We start from the raw sequence: 18,004 nt of genomic DNA, 5'->3' as shown, positions 1-18,004 counted from the left end.
TAGCCTGAACCCTCGCTACCTGAACCTCGCCTTCAAACGAGGAACCAACAATCAACCACCAAACCAAGGTCAAACTACCAGAGGCAGAAGCAGAGGCAGAAGCAGAGGCAGAGGCACAGGTAATGCGTAGTAGAGAGATCGATCATTTCTTTCTTCAATAAACGTAGGTTTTTGTTCGACATCTTTTTTTTTTTTAACACATACTTTTCCGCCTCCTCTTCCTCCGCCTCGCCCTCCTTTTTTCTGTCGTGTAGGCACCAGGTATGCAGTAGGTACCGCCGGCGCTGTGCTAGCTACTGTATGGACTGACTACTGGTAAGCCGCGTCCTGCCCTTAACTGACTGCTCCCTGCTGCCCGAATAGAACGCATGGAATCGCCTTATCCTCGCCCACTTGGACTTTGATTTCCATACAGCTCAAGCGGACTGGGGCACGTTGGTTGAATAACTACCCCCCCCCCCCCCCCCCCCCCCCGAATAGAAATTATAACAGGCATTGAGGGTGCTACAACTACACACCTTGCCTTCGTAAAAAAAAAAAAAAGAAACCTCGACTCCCAAAAGACGGACGGCATCAAGACGGCCGTTGTCCCAAGTTCTCGCTCCCAGTTTTAATCCCGGGCTGTTTGGAACAACCTCGCGATCCCTCCCGAGCCCCGACAAACGAGTTAGAAGGTGATGATGTACACAAAATGCCCCAAGTTGTTCCAACTGTCCTCTCCCGTAAGTGTCAAGCAATGCAGCCTAGGAAAGCCCCCTACTTTGTTGTAGCAGCTGTTATCGATCTGCCACTGTTTGGTCGACAGGCTGGTTGTCCTTCATGGGATTTCCAGTCTCCCCTTCGCCTCCCGATGCTATTCCATTCCTCATGACTACATCTTCCGAGTCATCCCCTTCATCTGCATTCTCCGCCTGCGCCTGGGCGAGCACGTCTGCCATGCTTTTTCCTTTAAAATTGGTGTCCGCGTAGATGTCGGTCTCTCCGCCCATCTCCATATCTGCACCGTCATGTTCACCTTCACGGGGTGTACTGTCAGGTGGTGTCTCCGCTGGCGGCGCAGGTGGAGGTGGCGGAGGCGGAGGTGTCTCGATCTCCATGTTGAGTCTCTTTATCGGCGACCCAATCGGTTCGCTCTCGTCCTCTCTTCCACCTGCCGCAGAATCGTCTGCTTGGACTCGTTTGCGCTTTAACGTCCCGGTCCCGTTTGGTTCTGATGGCGTATTGAAGTTGGGTGTGGCTTCCGCGTCCTCATCTTCATTGTCCGACATTTTGACGTCTTCATGATCCATGGTCGTGTCCGCCTCGGGAGGCGATGCGGCGGGAGACTGAGCAGGTGACGGACCAGGTCCTTCACCTCCTCCTGGACCTTTCTTTCTTTTTTCCCTGGCCGCTCTTTCCGCTTCGTGCTTCTTGTGCTTTTGATAGGCCTTTTCGAAGAATTGCTTGCAAAATTCTTTGACCTTCTTTTGTTGCCGCTCTTCGATCTTGGTGGGATCTTGCACTCGACCGGCTTTGTAGTCTGATGCCACCAGCTTTTTGGCTATCTCTTTTGCAAAACGTTTTAGGTCGTCACGGGGGATTTTGTGCTTGTATTTGTTCATTACGTGAGAGATATGAGGGAAGAGCTGCGCCGCGGTTAGACAAAATCCCACGACCCGCATTGCGCACAAGACAAAAACACAATACTTACAGTATTCTCGTAAAGCTTCTTCTGCTTCTCCAAGTCGAACGATTTCCACTTCTCTTCCTTCTTGGCTTTGGACAGCTCCGGCGTATCTGGGGTACTGTTCTTGGGGTCTTTGTCATGAGACGTGACGATGTTGTCGATGATACTCTTCAGCACATCCCGCTCTGACGGTTGTTTCGGCGGCGGTGGGGGAGGAGCTTCCTCCGCGGGTTTTGTCGGTCGCGACCATGTCGTCTGCCCATTAACGGAATAATAATATGTCCTGCCTTTGTCTTGGGCTGTAAACCAGCCTCGCGGGAGCGGAGGTGGTCCCCGATGAAAGGGTAGAGGAGGACGTTGGTAGAAGGCTCCGGGTCTTTGGAGTGATCGCGGACCCGAGGGCGCATTTAGCGAGGCTGGGCCTCGCGGGGGAGAGGGTGACCTCGATTTGGATCGTTTTCGTTCTTGAGCATACTCTCGCCTCTCGAATGGCGTTATCTCCGTCTTGACTGGTGTGGATGCGTCTTCCCTTTTCTTCCGCGGTATTCTGTATGCTAGTTCGAGCTTTGACCAAGCATCCAAGAGTGCTGAGGCTTGAGTTGCTACCCTATCGTCCGAGTGGCTGGTCAAAGATTCCATTGTCTTGTCAATCTTTGCATCAACGATCTTATTTCTCGTCAGCCGTGGCAATCGGTCCAGAACGTCAAGAATCTGAAGAATGATATTCTCATCGTCTCGCCATGCCGATAGCTGCGAGTTGAGTATCTGGTAACCGTGGAATCTGACGACCCGATGCCAGGCTTGATCGTCAGTACATCGTTGTATGCGTTGCAAGAGCTTGACGGCAATCCATTTCTCTTTACATTGCATTAGAGCGGCCATGACCTTGGTCACACCGTCCACATCCAGGGATTTCGCTTCGACGCTGTCAACGTATTCCTCGTCATCTTCCGCCGTCTTCTTCTTGCGCGGGCGCTTCGCAACCACGGTATCCCAAGAATCAGCATCTTCGATGCCCAAGGCCTCTATGGTCGCAGCTGACAGTTTCGTGGCCCGTTCGGTCTGGGTCTTTCCTCCGATGAAACCTGTGCAGTTGGCCTCGCCACAGTAGCAGGGTTGTGGATTGGCACCATATCGATCGACATTGTAATTGAAGACCAATTCTTCGCCGGCTTTGATGTACCGCTCAGCGAAGATGCCCATTCGCAATTTGTCCCCGACCACCCATTTGTCGACGTAGCAATTGGGGTTGCAGGAGTGATTGCAGAAACGGCCGAGGTTCCCTCTCTTCGTCGCATCGATGAACTCACCCTTGCTCAGGGACATGAAATAGAAATGCTTGATGCCTTCCTCATCATACTGCAGCATGCGCTTCCGAAATGTCGCTTCGGGGATGGTCTCTCCGATATATTCGAAGATGAAGTCATGCGGTCGCAAATCGACGTCGGCGCGCAGGCCATAGCCCTTCTTTTCGGTCTTGATGATGGACACTTTGGCGTAGAGGCGTCTGAGAAATCTTTGGTTTCGGCACGAGACACCGCAGCCGCAGTCATTAGCACATTCCATTTTACACGCGCGGTTGATGCAGTCGGAATCCTCCCCACAGGCAAGGTTCCGCCTGGTGGACGGGTCTGAAGACATATGGTCAGTCTTTGCTGCAATTATCCATGATCCAAATACGCGGCAAACTCACCCCACTCCTCGCTGCAATCACAGTCGAGGGCATGTTCGCTGAAACCGAGGTATTTGTTTTGGTAAGTGCACGCATCAATGACAGTGAAAGTGGATGTCGCTTCTTGTGTTGCGTCTGGAAGGTGGTTGAAGAGAGGAGCGACACGAGGGGGCAGCTTAGAGGCGGTTCGGGAGGTCCTTGCGGGCTTCGAGGGCTCCTTGGGCTCAGGCTTGATGGGCGAGGTGGAGGTTGAGTGGTGACCATTTGCCTCGTTCGGCTCTGTCTTGGCAGTTGACGTGTCAGGATCAGCGGCGGGAGGCCGATTTGAAGAAGATGTCGACGCAGAGGATGAGCGTGAGGACTTTAATCGGACTGGTTTCAGAGATGGTGAAGCCGAGGGGCTCGCCGAGTCTTGATGCTTGATTGTCGCTACGCGGGTGCTGCTGAGCTCGTGAGCAAGCTCAGCGTCCACCGACTCCTCGCGCTTGACTTCAACCGCCTCTCCCTCGTCTGCAGACGGACGTCTGGACGAGTCTCTGCTTCGCCGGCCCATTTTGAGGATGGGTGTGATGAGTCTGCAGCCCCCAAGAGTGTTTTAGCGCCAGACTGGACGCAGGAGTGAGGTGGTGCAGAAATTTCACGGGGTCTCATGCACATCTGGGCGATACGAGCCAGACAACAATGGAGCTCCAACAAAGGGAGGAATTCAGCACTGGACAATCCAGAATCCACCGTGCAACGATTAGGGTGTCCCGTGTCAACTGCACTTGCCGGGCGCGTGAAATTGCGTGAGGCCCGAGGGTTGATCAGGTCGCAGCGGACCGGTCTATCAATGAAGGAGGGGCAGCAGTGTCTACCACCCAATAAATTCGCGGTTGCGCCGTGGTCTTGTTTTCCTCAAGCAGTGAATGACAGCAGATGTCGCTGCAGTGACTGTGGGCAACGTGGTGAAGCAAGAGCAATAGAGCGGCGGTGAGTGAAGGACATTCAAAAGGGCAGGATAGAGCGGTGGCTCCCTGCCTTCATTTCCGCGCCACTGACACCGGCTCCCAGCACAGAATATGTAACCAATAAATGGGATCTCCGATAGCGATCACTCACGAGAACAGCCCGAGTACCAAGAGTGATCCACCAAAGTAAAAGGATAGAAGAAGATGAGCGAGTATCGATCCAAGAAAGGGGTGGGAGATGTGAGCAAACAAGAGACGGAAGGGAGGCTGAAGATGATTTTGCTGTGAAAGGTCTCGCGCTCTCTTTTCTCTCTCCAGGCAAAAGCGCGGATAAGCCCATGCCAAGACGAGCAGCCGACATTCCGCCTTTCACCTTTCAGCCCTGCCAGTGCGTGCCATATATTCTTCTTCTCATCCATCAGTCACCCAAAGCCAAAAGACAAGCAGAGAACTGTAGTCATCATCATCGTCAGCAGCACCAGCACCAGCACCAGCACCAGCACTGTCATCACCACCCTCGTCTCCATCCACCCCCTGTGTCTCTCTCGTCTTCATTATCTCCATGGTCAGCGTTCACTCCTTTGACTCCTCTCCCTGACAGACTTCCCTTTGCATCGTTCAAAATGTCACCCCTCTCGCCTGTCTATCCATCCTATCCCTTAATCTTCCCTAGGTCTATGAACCCACCGGTCCGGTTTACACCCAAAACAAAGCCCCCGAGGGTGATTCAATTGTGCAGAATCAGACACAGAACCCCAAGAGGTTCGCCGGTCCAGTTCTGAGGTCGTCGAGATGGTTGCAATAGTGAGGAATCAACTTGCGTCAAATGAAGCACCACAACGTGCAATGTCTTCTCATCCCAGGCCTGGAGCTCCCAGCCAGTGTATCATCAATCCAAAGGCACGCGCAAACTTCTCCGTGCATTCGCAATGCAGTAGATATTGTGCGTCGCGCCCCCAAACAGCATCTTCAGCGTCAGCCTGCTTCGTCTTTCGGTCGTGTTCGGCTCTTGCTCTTAACCATATCCACAAAGCCCATGAGAGAGGTTCTCGCTTGTCGCCCGGCATCTACGGCCTTACCTTTCCATACTGACGAGTGCTTCCCAGGCGATTGGGGGCTAAGGGGCCTGTTCTCTTCTACATCAGCTCCACCCCCGACTGGTGGAGGTGTGCTGGATTTGGAGGCCTCTGCTTCTTTGGCTCTTGCTCGTTCTGCTTTCTCGGCGGCAATCCATTCTCGGTGTTCCTGCCTCCTTCTCTCGTACTCTTCTCTTGCCGCTTGTCGTAGTGCACGGCTGACTTCGGTCACCCGGGCTTTTCGGGCAGAGAATTGCGTATAGTCTTTGATCTGATTTTTGGCTTCTTCGCCCTTGGCCGCCCATTTACCTGCTAGTCCGCTGATGGCCAGCAACTTGGCATCTACGCGTCTTGTGAGGTAGACGTTGGGCTCTTTCTTCTCCTCCTTGGCTCGAGCCATGATTCGTTCAATCTCGTCTCGATACGCGGTTTCATAAATGTCCAGGTCGGCTGCTCCAGGGCTTTCGCTCACAATGGGCACGTCGTCGTCGGCTGGCACAAACGTCCTGTCATCATCCGTGCTAGAGCTGGTCCCCGAGAATGTCGATGGGCCAATGTAAAGGTACAGTTGGTCTTCTAGGGGATCATGTGCGTGACCTCGGTGGCCTATCTCGTCAGTAGTGTTTGCATGTGGTTTCAGTGATCGGAAAGGAGGTAGCTTGGTTGGGTCGAGCTTCTCGATGTCTGCCATGGTCTGGACCCTCGAGAGCGAGTCATCTGTGTTGGTCATTGTGTGGCTTAGCAATCCAGGGGAGTCGCCAGTCTCCCTCCCTTGTTCAGCTCCCTTCTGCTCTTCGCTCTTCGTCGTGTCGTCTATACTTAACGTAGGCACCGGTCGTACATTCAACTTGTTTACATCTTGAGAGAGGTCTTCGATCCGTGGTTCTCTCTTTGTATGCTCTTGACCGAAGGCATTGAAACTATGTGATTTCGGGGGGAGAGATCCGGGGTCTCTGGGCATAGTTGCCGGGGGTTGAGAGAAATGGGCGCCTTCTTGATCACCCAGGATCGAAGTCATACCCTTAGGCTTATCCTTTCCTACAAGAGACTTGAATTTGTTGACAGCTTTTACCTGTATGAAATACGTTAGCAAAGCCTACACTAATCTCAATCGCAGAAACGCACGACTGTCATGAGATTTCTCATGTTCTTGGTAATTGCTGCGTTCATCTCAGCCTCTGTAGGGGGCTCCACGAGGTCAGAGGTGTTCTCCTCCTCCGGAAGCAGCTTGTCAGTGCCCTTGTTTGTGACCCATGGATGTTCCTGGTCGAGGTCAGCGTTTGGGACAAGACTCAAGGGGAGTGTTTACCCTCAGCTCCCGCATTTTGATACGTTTCCGCGGGTTTTTCTCGAATATTCGGTTCATCAGATCCCGGAAATCTTCGTCTACTTCGTCACCCAAGTCCGGCTCCTCGGCCTTGATAGCCTCGTAAAGTTCAAAGATGTTCGTCTTCTCAAATGGGATTCTTCCGTACTTCAAGCAGTACAAAGTCACTCCCATTGACCAAATATCCGCCGCGCGCCCGGATACATCGCCATGTCGAGCAACACAGAGCTCCGGCGGGAGAAACGCTGGACTGCCCGCGGATTTTGCGGTGAGCATTTCCGAGTCCTTTTCAAACATCTCCGAGACACCAAAATCGACGACCTTGAGCACATCGTCTTCGGTGACCAAGCAGTTGTCAGGTTTGATATCGCGATGCACTACACCTTGAGCATGCAAATACTCGATTCCGAGAATCAGGTCTCGAAACCAGTATCGACAGACATGATCGGGGTATGGATCTGCTCTTTCTTCCAGGCCAACCTTCATCACCACGCCTTTCTTGCACATCTCCAATACCATGTACAGCGAATCTTCTGACGGGTCGTCCAACACCTCGATCAAGGAGACCAGGTTTGGGTGGTTCAATTTCTTCATGATGGCAATCTCCTCTTTTATCAGGTCTATTGAGCTGGCCTGCAATTCCCCCTCATTGCCGACATTTCGATGCAAGGGAGAATTGAAGCCCTGCAGTGCTCCCCGACGCCTTTGGGACAGAGGTTTCCGGAGGATATGTGATTGTGCTCGCTTGCGCAGTCTCGCTTTGGAGAATTCTTTGACGGCCTATGTAAGGAGGTGAGCAGATACTCGGTAGACAACGCCGTCAAGAGCTCTTACGTATTCTTTCCCATACTGGTCGATGGCTAGATGGACTGCCCCAAAGGATCCGCGGCCAATCTCTTGCTTGATAACATATTGATTGATGCGATGCTCTGCGACACCGTCGTCTTTACTGGTGACATATTCGGATCGTGCATTGAGAGATTCCTGCGCAGGCTAGATCAGAAGGCCCATAAAGACTGTGTTGGGGGTGGTCTACCTTGACCTGTCTGGCGGCTGAAGGCGTCCGACGGTGATGGCGAAGAGGTGTATTGTACTCAGGGCTCGATCTGAAGCGATAGTCAGAGACCCAAATCAGGAGTGGGATGTGGAGGATGTCCATCACTCACAGATGTTTGACCACAAGAGGCTTATTGAGGGTAGATGGGTCGTCGTTGGTATTGGCACCCTCGTGAACGGCATTCACATGTGATTGTGGCCGATGGCGGGGCTGGTCTGATACATTGCTTATGGGGAAGCGGCCATCTTCCTCCGCCGACGTGGACGTAGGCGACGCAACGATATCCATGAGGCACTCGACATTGAGTTGAAGGCCTCTGTGGGTGGTCGCTAGATACCTGGATACAGAGCCCCAGTGGGCTCAGCCTGAAGTCACTAGGTACCGTCGCCAGCAAAGAATGACGCTGGAGGGTCTAGGGTCGAGTCGGGTTGAGGAGTGTGGCAAGTGGATTATTTCTCCGTCACACTTGCCTGTTCTTGGTTCCCCCGAAGCCTCGCACTTCGGATGTGTCTACTTAGTACACAGTATCTACAAGTAACAATCACGTCACATAAGCCAAACCTCACACCGGACAATTAGATAGTTTATCGAAATTCAAAAGATGCGGTTAATTCTCTAAGAACCTCTGCACGACCACTCTTCCAATTCAACTAGGCGGATGATTCCCGCCAATGTGCGCGTCTGAAGCCGTCCTTTCTTGAATGATAGAACCTGGCACACTCACTGTCACAATGGTGGTCTACTCCTTCTACATATTTGACAGACATGGTGAGAGACGCACTGAAACTCCGGCCTATCTATTCGTTCAAGGTTTGCTGATTGTCGCAGCCGAATGCATATACAAGAGGCGATGGCAACCTCCTTCAATCTCGACGACTGGCAAAACTTCAAGGCCGTCTTCTCAGACATACGTCAATGGCGGGCCGCAAGCGCGCTCTACTTTAAGCGCAGAGGACGACGCAAAGCTCATCTTTGGGACAGTGTTCTCGCTGCGGAATATGGTGCGAAAGCTGGGAGGGGAAGATGATAGGTCGGTCAGCCGTGAATTTCTGAGAGACCATTGTTGCTGAGTCGAGAACACAGCTTCCTCTCCTATCGAACGTCTCAATACAAACTGCACTACTACGAGACACCAACTAATACCAAGTTTGTCATGCTTACGGACACCAAGTCCGGCTCCATGAGGATAGCCTTGCAGCAAATCTACGTGAACTGCTATGTCGAGTACGTCGTCAAAAATCCGTTGTCTCCTGTCGAACATCCTGGGGGTATCGGTGTCAATAACGAATTGTTTGAAGCAAGCCTGGAACAATTTGTGGTAGGGCTGAATCTGGATGCTGGGTCTAGTCTTACGCTGACAAGTTATTGAAGGATCGAGTCCTGAACGCCCCCTAACGATGTCATGGCCCTATCGACGCAGTTGGTTTGCGTACTCGTGGTCTTGACGCTATCTTCTACATGACAATATTGCCGGACCTCCTAAAATCTTCCCATTTCTCCAACAGTTGCGGTACGAGGGCCAGGTTGATACGTCGGCTCGGAACGAATCCATCAGGTATCGAGGCCTCCCAAGTGTGGCGTCCCAAAGATGCGTGGGCGGCTTAAATGCTAGTCACAACAGTCACAATCAAACAGTGTGTCACTTTCCGCCCCAGGCAGCAGTCAGGAGGGACGAGATGGACGTCAAGGCCCACTAGAACAAGATCCTTGAAGTGTGACAAGCGAGGGTCGGAATCTCTAACGTGCAGGAACAACGGTTTTGGTGAATTCTGGAATCATGACCATCCTGGTGCTGTGGCACGTCGGCTGGGTCCTCCAGAGCAGTCTGCAAGGAGCGGCTCCGGCTGGAGGGGTGGCCCAAAGGCCAGCGCGTAGACGACCCGCGGCTCACATGAGTCTGTCTGAGAAACAAATTGGTCGATGCAAAGCAGAGGACCAATGTGAATAGAAACCTGGAGTTTTCGCTGTCGATTGGACACGTGTGCAGCATCCTTGGTGCCGAGCTAGAATTGGCGTCGCAGAAAAGTCTGACGAATCACATAATTCATACGGGAAAAATCATCTGGGGGTCCAACATGCGCATATACGAAAGAACAAGTGCTCTTCCCCAAGATCGAGGCCAAATCCTCCGTCTTTTCCATGGCGATCGCTATGATCGGCCTGACATGGCCAGCGTTGCCTATCCCGACCCGTCCACGTGCCAAAGCTGGCGCAGCTGAGCAGCAAACACCCCGCAAGTGGACTGACTTGGCCGGGCCTGGCTTGGGCTTGCTTGGGGCAGCGACTCTCTGCCATGACGTGTACTTGGGACTCGGGAAAGAGATAATGGGTCGGATGGACGGCGAGAGGCTCCAAGAGGGTAGCCGGTGTCGAAAATCAGGATCTGCAAAACCGATACTCGGTACTCAAATAATTACTACGCCGGCGAGATGCACCCAAACTGCAGGGCCTGTCTAGACCTCCATCACTGCGGTGCATTTTGGAAGTTGACGTGCATGGAACGACCAATGACAGGTAGATTCTGGTGTTCAGGCAGGATGTGCCGTCCTCGACATGCAGGCTGAGGGTGATACACCAGGTGAAACCTTGTATCCCGTCAGAGGAAGCAATGGAGAGGTGCAGTGGTGTCTCTCAGTGACCTATCATACTCAACCCGCCATTGCCTCATGGAAATTTCATGTTTGAGAACCTCTTTGATTGAGAACGAATCGAAGTAATGACAAAGGAAATTTGAAGCCAAAGCCGGCAAGCGATCAAATGGGCGACACCGCCGCAGGGAAAGGTCGGTGAGTGAGGCAGCGGAGTGATAGCGGTGGCTGTCCGCATTGACCGGTCTGTCAGTCCGTCAGTTTTGTCAATTCAAGGCTGTCAAAGTGGCCGCAGAAGTGGCCAGCTGACAGAGTACTATATGGAGTACACCATCTGATCATGATCCTGTTTTCTGATAGATCGCCTGGGTGATGTGTGGGGGAACTTGCCCGAGACGCAGCAGGCTGAGAGGCTGAGGCTGGTGAGTGCAAGAGCCATCCACGGGTGTTCCGAGTAAGGCGACGCGATACGCTTGATCAAAAGTCGAACGGAGATAGCGATCCGTATCATTGCTTGGTACGTATGTACCTGTTCTAGGTGATTTTCTCCCCGGGTACCTACAAAGGATTTTGTCAATTTGAAGCCAGGCAATCAAGTGCGTTGAGACTTCTCGAATCTGACGAAGCAAAATTGTCTTGGTGGGCGGGGGCACTGATAATTCGGCAGCGGCCGCCTTGGCCTTTTGGGGGCGAGGCGGCCAACCCACCAACGGTTGTAGAGCCCAAGTAGGGCCTAGGGCTGCTGGGCCTAGAGCCCCCTACCCAGTACGCAGGTACCTACCGAGCCACCTATTATTATTTCTCCGTCCTCCGTAACTTAGGTACCTACCGAGCTACTTGTTGGATAGGGTCCAGAGCCCTGAGCCTAGGGCCCAACGCCCAGAGCCTAAGTAGGCACGAGAAAGTCAATGCCCGCAGCCAGGCTGCGTCTTTCGTCATTTTCCCGATGTCCATGTGTCCATCAACTCTCACCTCCACCCTGAACAACCTGGCCTCACTGATTCATCATCGACCCTGGCCATGGACAAATCGAGAAATCCGTACACTATTATATCAACACGCTATCTGATACGAGGTATTCTCTGAAATTTTGGAGGCTTTTGTGAGGCTTGTTGCTGATCCTGGGTAGAGCAGTCTTGAGCATGCCTTGGGCATCTCTTCCTTGCACGGGCTCCACCACAGCCATTACCCATTGTGTCCTCTCATTCTCTTCCGCATCCAAATTAAAAAGTCAGACACAAGCATGCCGGACGAAAAAGAGTGGGCGACCCCTGGCGCGAGTCGTTGTTCTGCTTCCACGACCACGGTAGGGGGGCGGTAGATGAAGCTTGGGGCTCCTCCATCCTGGCCCATCACGAAAAAAAAAAGTAAGACCCAAGACGCACACACACCCTGGACCGTTTGCGGTTCCTGGAGTTGCTAGCCTCGCTAGTTCCTTTTCCTTCCACTTGAGCGGCCCTGGTCAGCGACCCTGGTCCCTGAGCCCAAACTCTCTCCCACCACGTCAAACCCATACACAGTTGCAGGGTCGTATTCTTGGGCACCCATCCCATCGGCTTGCCCTCACGTTCAAATTGCTCCATGCCTCGCGCTGTTTGCCCATTCGCTCCCTGGGACCGCAGCTAACACAGGCACCGTTGTCTGCAATCCTATCCACATCTTCCATTGGCGAGGAGCAGTGGAAAATGCATCGCGCCACTTGCATATTCGACGAGTTGGACCTTGTCGCTGTGCCTCCAGGCTTCTGGTGTTTTGCTCTCGCCTCCTTCCTTTCCTGGCCTCGGGGTCTCTTGTGCAGTGATTGGGCTGACGGCGGCTGTACATGGGTTTGCCGTGTGCCAGTTATCCAGAGGTGCCTGACAGCTATCTCCACCAAAGCATAGGATCCACTCCCCACCACCATCCGCCACGATCAAATACATCCTCACCCCGTGTGGAACGGAGTTGCTACGACGTCTGTACCTTGCTCAACCCAAGACGCCAACAAGCCGAACAAATTCACTGTCAGCTGCAGGTCCAGGTCCTTCAGGAACCTGTGCCACCAGTCAATCGCTTCCCACCTGACCAGGGCCTCGTCCACTTTTCCGAATTTCAACAAGCCATCCACCCCGCCGAATCCTCACTCGTAAGTACTCTCGACATGGGGCAGCCCTGACTGATGATTTTCCTTCTCGAGACAAAAAGACGGCCTTTTGCGCGTCTGAGGATCCGTCTGGACGGCTTTTCTCTTCCACCCCTCCTCTTTCCATAGAGCATTGGTAGCATCAGGAGAAATCTGACAGAACCGCGTCTGTTTCTTCATATCCCTCCCCGTGCCGCCCTACCCTCCTTTACAACTTTCTTCCCACATTTACCTGTTTGTCTACCACCTCATCATATCACGCGACTTGGGTTCAGAAATACCTCTCGGTTCGCCGCCAATCCCAACGACCTATACCGCGGTCATGAGAATATAGTATTGACCAATCTGGCTTGACTGCCTCGCGAACAACTCGAAATGTCTTCCACATCTAGTCTGGGGGGCTCCTGCCCTGTTCCCTTTCTGCAACAGAGCCTCTTCCCAGATACAGGGGGATGTACGTACCCGTCCAGCGATCTCGACAATTCCCAGAGCTCTTGCTGATAATCTTCAGTTATGGAGGGACGATTTTGCATGCCTCTGTCCACGCTTCAGCCCAACCTCACCTGCTGTTTACCCTGCCCGATGACAGACTGGACATACTCGGATGGTAAGCGGAGGACAGGAAAGGCTGTAAGATGTCGACCTGCTGACCTCTTACAGGATTTGAAGCCCGTACCGAGATCGCCAACTGGGTAAATGTGGCAGCTTTTGTGCTTTCCATATATCTTCTTCTTTCATTTGCTGTTCTTCCAGTCAAATATACTCATAGACACTATTTGAGTGTCTGTTTGACCTTGGGAGTGGTTTTCTTGGAGGTATGGTGAAACCCGCTGGCGCATTGGAACGGCGGCTAATGTTCTTCATGTTAAGCTTGCTTTCATTATCCCGTTGGCCACAAAGCCAGCACAGTGTTTCAACGAAATTACTCCCAATGATATGAAATCGAGCGGCTCTTGCGCAATTAGCGGCGCCTTTCTGTTATTTGGGGGTTGGGCCGTTGTCATTTGGGTTTTCTGCAGAGCCCTAGCCCTCCATCTCCAGATTTGCTGGGAGGTGGCGCTTGGGGACAGATCATTCTACACGGCACTGGTGTTGGGATGGCTGGTCCCCGTTGTCGGCCTTGCATTGACTCTCAGCCTGACTGGAGTCTCATTCCGCTTCGGCAACGTCTGCCACATCAACCACAAAGATGCTCTTCAAGATTATTGGGGGCCGCTTTTGGCTTTCGCCGCCTTAGCTTTGGTGCTGCAGTTCGTCACAATCGGCTATTGCATTCAAGTCTATGTCAAGAGCCTTCTCGATGACAAACAAACAACAAATACCAGCTCGCAGCCGCCAACATATCAAGGGAGTATGAGGACGGTGACTGCGAGACAGACCTATCGCCGAGTCAAGAGGGTGATCGAGCTTCAATGGCGTGGAGCTAGCATCGTGCTCGTCATGATTGCAGAAGTCGTGTTCTTCTCGGTGATCTTTGTCTCCATGGACAACAGTACACAAGTCGATGCTGGGCTTTTGCAGAAGTCGGAGCCTTGGCTCACGTGTTTGGTTGCCAACAAAGGAGACAAAAACAAATGCCTATCGCTTGCAAGCGGACTGGTCAAACCAGAGGGGATCGTTCTGGCGGTGCTCGTTGTTCTTGGGGTAAGATGCTTGATACCCTCTGTCCCCTTTGTGTTCTAATCGGTGTTGCAGTTGAGCGGCTTCTGGTGCCTGATATTCATGGGGCGATGGTCTATGACCCATGGCTGGGCAGAATTTTTCCGAACAAAATTGTTTCGAAAGAATGAATTTGTCTCGGCTGATGCCAGACGGTTCTCCAACGACCCTCGTACGTACGAAATGCTGAGCGGAGCGACGCCTCAACTGAACATCACAACCCCAGATCGCGCTTTGACAAGCCCAAGAATGCGGACGGAATTCTCCCCCACGGACACGAAGCAAGACCCCTACGGCTCGGGGCGAGCCTATGTCACCCCCGTATCGAGCTATTCCCATCCCATGCCTCCGAGTCAACACAAGGATTGGGATCCAAAATTGACGCATGCCAAACCAATGGAATTATTCGGAAAAGCTGGTGAAATGAATATATACCCGGGATGAAAACAATTGACATATCATTTTGACACCAACCCTCTTTATCCAGCAATATCTCTTCCTGCACATTTCAGCGTGTGGCGCCGAGGATTGATTGTGATCTAAGCGAAAATTTTGCGACCATCTCGTTCGGATCGGCATCGGCTGTTTGACCATATCTTGCGCGATCCGAAATTCTGCAGTGTTTTGAATGCATTATGAATTTATGCGGACTTCCATGTTCCAATAAAGGGAATGTTTGAAGATGAGGAAAACACAACGCTGAACACGTTGTGGTGTACAAATGGGAAACGAAGCATGGGGAGGCAACGGAATGTACAAGATGCCGTTGGATTGACGTTCTTCTCGAATTACCATCATGGTTGTTCAACATTCAAGAGTTGCACTTTCGAGTCAACGTATTTGGTTTCCACTTGTTCGGCATGGCCAATACAGAGGAGTGGACGCTTCACAGCGAGAAAAGCAAAGTCGGCGGCCACGGGACCGACGAGGCGAAGACTTGGATTGGGACATCAGTGGAAGATGCCGGATTTCACCATACTGTACAGAGAGGAAAAAGAAGATCCCTCTTGTCACCCTTTTTAATCCATGGCAAGAGGGGCTGGATCCTACTGGAATTGCCTGTTTATTTTCCTTTCGAACGAGGAAGAGGATGGAAGGGGAGGAAATCAGCACTGAGACCAGGCGAGGTTGTGTCCAGTGGCAGCCTGACGTTTGGGGATGTAAGATATGAGGGGAAGCAATGTCCAGGAGTTGTCGACGTGAGAGAAGATGTCTGTGTGTGTGTGTACCGATAGATGCAGTCCATTGAAAGTATTCACCCTTTCACTCAGCATCCAAGATCTAAGGTCCAACACTCTGGTTTCCCCAGTGTTTCAGCCTCGACTGCGTATGTCGCTGGCTACCTAACCCTCCCTTTCGAATGGACACCCGAATCCGAACGGCAATCGAGAAATTACAAGTCCTAAGTATGCGCCGAGATACTAATACTAATGTGCTACAGTACATACTTTCGCCGCAGGGCGCTGGCACACCCCCCTCTCCCTGTCACATGACTATGTCACCTGACGTACGTACTAGTCGAGATTGGGACTAGCCCAACCTCGCCCCTCTCTTTCCTTTCTTTAGATAGTTCGAGTCCCTCTGACTCTCTTGCTCTGGGCTCAGATAGACAGAATAGAAAGGCTTGTTGCCACCAGCCAAACTGGTCATTACGACCTCTTCCCGCGCGGCTAGCTAGATTATGACACTCCCCCCCCGACTCGCTAACTCTGGGACTAGATCTGATATCGATGATATCTCCGTGCGCACCCCTGTTGAGACGAAGCTTATCTGTTTATGGCTAGGTATGTAATGACTGTACCTACTGTAGGTACTTCCTGGTACAGTAGGCAGTGAAGCTTTTGCAGCGCTGCGACCTTCTTTTCCTGGCTGGGTTTATTTCCCGAGCGGGCCCCCGGGGGGGGGGGAGTTGATTTCATCGATCTGTCAAAGTATGTACCGATGAAAACCCCCGGCTTGAACCCCCTTACTACCATGTGAACCACGGCAGTGATCTTGCTTTGGAACCTTCGAAAAGCTACGAGACTCGTGCGATGCCGTAGTATTGCTACTCAAGTATGTACCTACATACCTTGGTACCTAGGGACTCCGTAGTAGTAGGGGCGTTACATCAGAACGTACATACATGGAGTATTCCTGTGTACCCCGTACTCGGTACTTGGGTACTCGCCCACTCTGTTCCCCTCCCCCGGGATCATAAATATAGCAGTAGTGCGAGTATGTACTCCCTTCTCTGTACTCCTTGCGACGAACAGAGTCCAGCGTGTAATTATCCATCGGTCGGCGAAAGAAAAGGCAGCCATGTCCTGGGCGCCTTGACCAGGTGAGTTGTGCAGGAACACACGGAGTAGTTAGTCGTGCGAACTCTGACTCGCGTAATCTCGACGCCTACTGCATGTGTATGCACGAGCGGTCCTTCCTTCCTTCCTTCCTTCCATGTATGTAATATGTAATATGTACTATCTAGCAACTCGTGCTTGTTTGGGGGCGGGCGTGGCTCCTTCGCGTGTCTCCAACAAATATTTTTGTGATCAAGATAACCGACCGAACCCAAGCGAGCGAGCGAGAGACAGCTTCGTCCGAGCAGGACAAGAACAATGCACGCATAGTACATGCGTAGATGGGATATAATTTCCCGAAGAGTCCGAGCGCGAGAACCCTTATCAGGATTCGGGGCATGGTCACGGGGGAGGGGTTGCTTGCTTGATTGCCTTCTTGTTTGCTCGCTCACGCGGCCGCAACAACGCGATCATTGATAGACGCGCTTGCATTGACATAACTGCTGATTTTCGATGGATGTGGGTGGCTTGAAGCCGCCTCATGGATCTGGCGTTCTGAGGCAGCCAAAAGGGAAGAAATCGTAGAAACACAGGTTCCGTCGTTTTAGAAATGATAATGAATCGAAGACGATGGTGTAGTACATAATGATTGCCGTTCAGAGCGGTGTTCGTAACGTCGGAGAATAAGACGTTCTGAGACAAGCGAGATCAGATGCCGCGCGAATGATGCAAGCCTCCAGGCCCCATACATGCATAGGCACATGGTTTCCATAGCCTAGGAAATCTAACGGCGCGTTGCGTGCCTGTGTGCATCTGCCATCATCAGCCCAGCATGCTTACCGATCTGTCTGTGCTTTTCGCGCGACGAAGGGGTTGGAACTCTGAACACCATGGGCTGGCACAAAGTTGGTGGTACGTGCAACAAACTTTCGATGGCGTATCCGCGGTGCAAATTGGAGGCGGACGAGGCTGAGGCTGGCCAATTTAAGCATGCATCACGCCATCCACGCGCCGACTGGACATTTCGAGAGCCAGACGTGCCACGAGGGAGACTGCTGACCTTGGGAAATCGAGATTCTCACGTCGTTCTTGGCCTCCCTCCAGCGCATGACTTGCTGCAGATGATCAAAATCCTGCGTGCGGATGAGGCGGAACCGTCCTGCTCGGAGCAAACAAATTTTGCCTCCACGTCCTGCGCAAGGCCGACTTGCTTACCTCGACTCAAACTCAAAGTCGGACTTGATCGAGGCTTCCTGGACAAGCAAACACATCCCCAAGGGTAGCCCTGTCATGAAAGTGTGACGAAAATCGAATGAGAGTTTTCCATCTCCGTGAGCCCAAGGATTCGACACGACGCGCCATGCCACGTGCGAAATTATGGAGAAAACCAGTGAGGTTTTCGTCCAAAGGAAGCTGGCGTCGAGCGTTGCCGGAAAACATTTGCTTGGAATGGAGAAGCACCACCTTGTTCTCCTTACCGAAGCTACTCCCAATGGACAATTATCAGTGAATTGCTCGTTTGCCCAAATTCGTCTCGGAATTTGACATTGTCCATACAGGCGCGAGGCACGGAGCAAACCTAACGAGCTCAATGAGGCCCTTCAATCT

The 18,004-nt window shown here is 52.3% G+C and overlaps 4 protein-coding genes across 4 annotated transcripts; 2 read left to right on the top strand and 2 right to left on the bottom strand.

Moving 5' to 3' along the window:
- Nucleotides 1-776: 776 nt before the first annotated feature.
- Nucleotides 777-3,891, bottom strand: A1O5_02641 (histone-lysine N-methyltransferase SETD2; the record flags this gene model as incomplete). The annotated part of the gene is made up of 3 exons (XM_007743255.1): nucleotides 777-1,625; nucleotides 1,691-3,297; nucleotides 3,360-3,891. 3 exons carry the CDS (start codon nucleotides 3,889-3,891, stop codon nucleotides 777-779), a joined length of 2,988 nt encoding a protein of 995 aa, XP_007741445.1.
- Nucleotides 3,892-5,263: 1,372 nt separating this feature from the next.
- On the bottom strand, nucleotides 5,264-7,850 carry A1O5_02640 (CAMKK/CAMKK-META protein kinase; the record flags this gene model as incomplete). The annotated part of the gene is made up of 5 exons (XM_007743254.1): nucleotides 5,264-6,436; nucleotides 6,490-6,627; nucleotides 6,674-7,471; nucleotides 7,526-7,675; nucleotides 7,728-7,850. 5 exons carry the CDS (start codon nucleotides 7,848-7,850, stop codon nucleotides 5,264-5,266), a joined length of 2,382 nt encoding a protein of 793 aa, XP_007741444.1.
- A 629-nt stretch (nucleotides 7,851-8,479) lies between these two features.
- A1O5_02639 (uncharacterized protein) lies at nucleotides 8,480-9,117 on the top strand (the record flags this gene model as incomplete). Its single annotated transcript, XM_007743253.1, has 3 exons — nucleotides 8,480-8,516; nucleotides 8,577-8,778; nucleotides 8,832-9,117. 3 exons carry the CDS (start codon nucleotides 8,480-8,482, stop codon nucleotides 9,115-9,117), a joined length of 525 nt encoding a protein of 174 aa, XP_007741443.1.
- Nucleotides 9,118-12,833: 3,716 nt separating this feature from the next.
- On the top strand, nucleotides 12,834-14,561 carry A1O5_02638 (uncharacterized protein; the record flags this gene model as incomplete). Its single annotated transcript, XM_007743252.1, has 5 exons — nucleotides 12,834-12,912; nucleotides 12,970-13,065; nucleotides 13,119-13,273; nucleotides 13,329-14,102; nucleotides 14,154-14,561. 5 exons carry the CDS (start codon nucleotides 12,834-12,836, stop codon nucleotides 14,559-14,561), a joined length of 1,512 nt encoding a protein of 503 aa, XP_007741442.1.
- Nucleotides 14,562-18,004: the final 3,443 nt, after the last annotated feature.

This window comes from Cladophialophora psammophila (genome assembly GCF_000585535.1).
Source record: "Cladophialophora psammophila CBS 110553 chromosome Unknown aczJe-supercont1.3, whole genome shotgun sequence".
NCBI lineage: Eukaryota > Fungi > Ascomycota > Eurotiomycetes > Chaetothyriales > Herpotrichiellaceae > Cladophialophora > Cladophialophora psammophila.
This window is presented reverse-complemented; position numbering and strand designations above follow the sequence as displayed.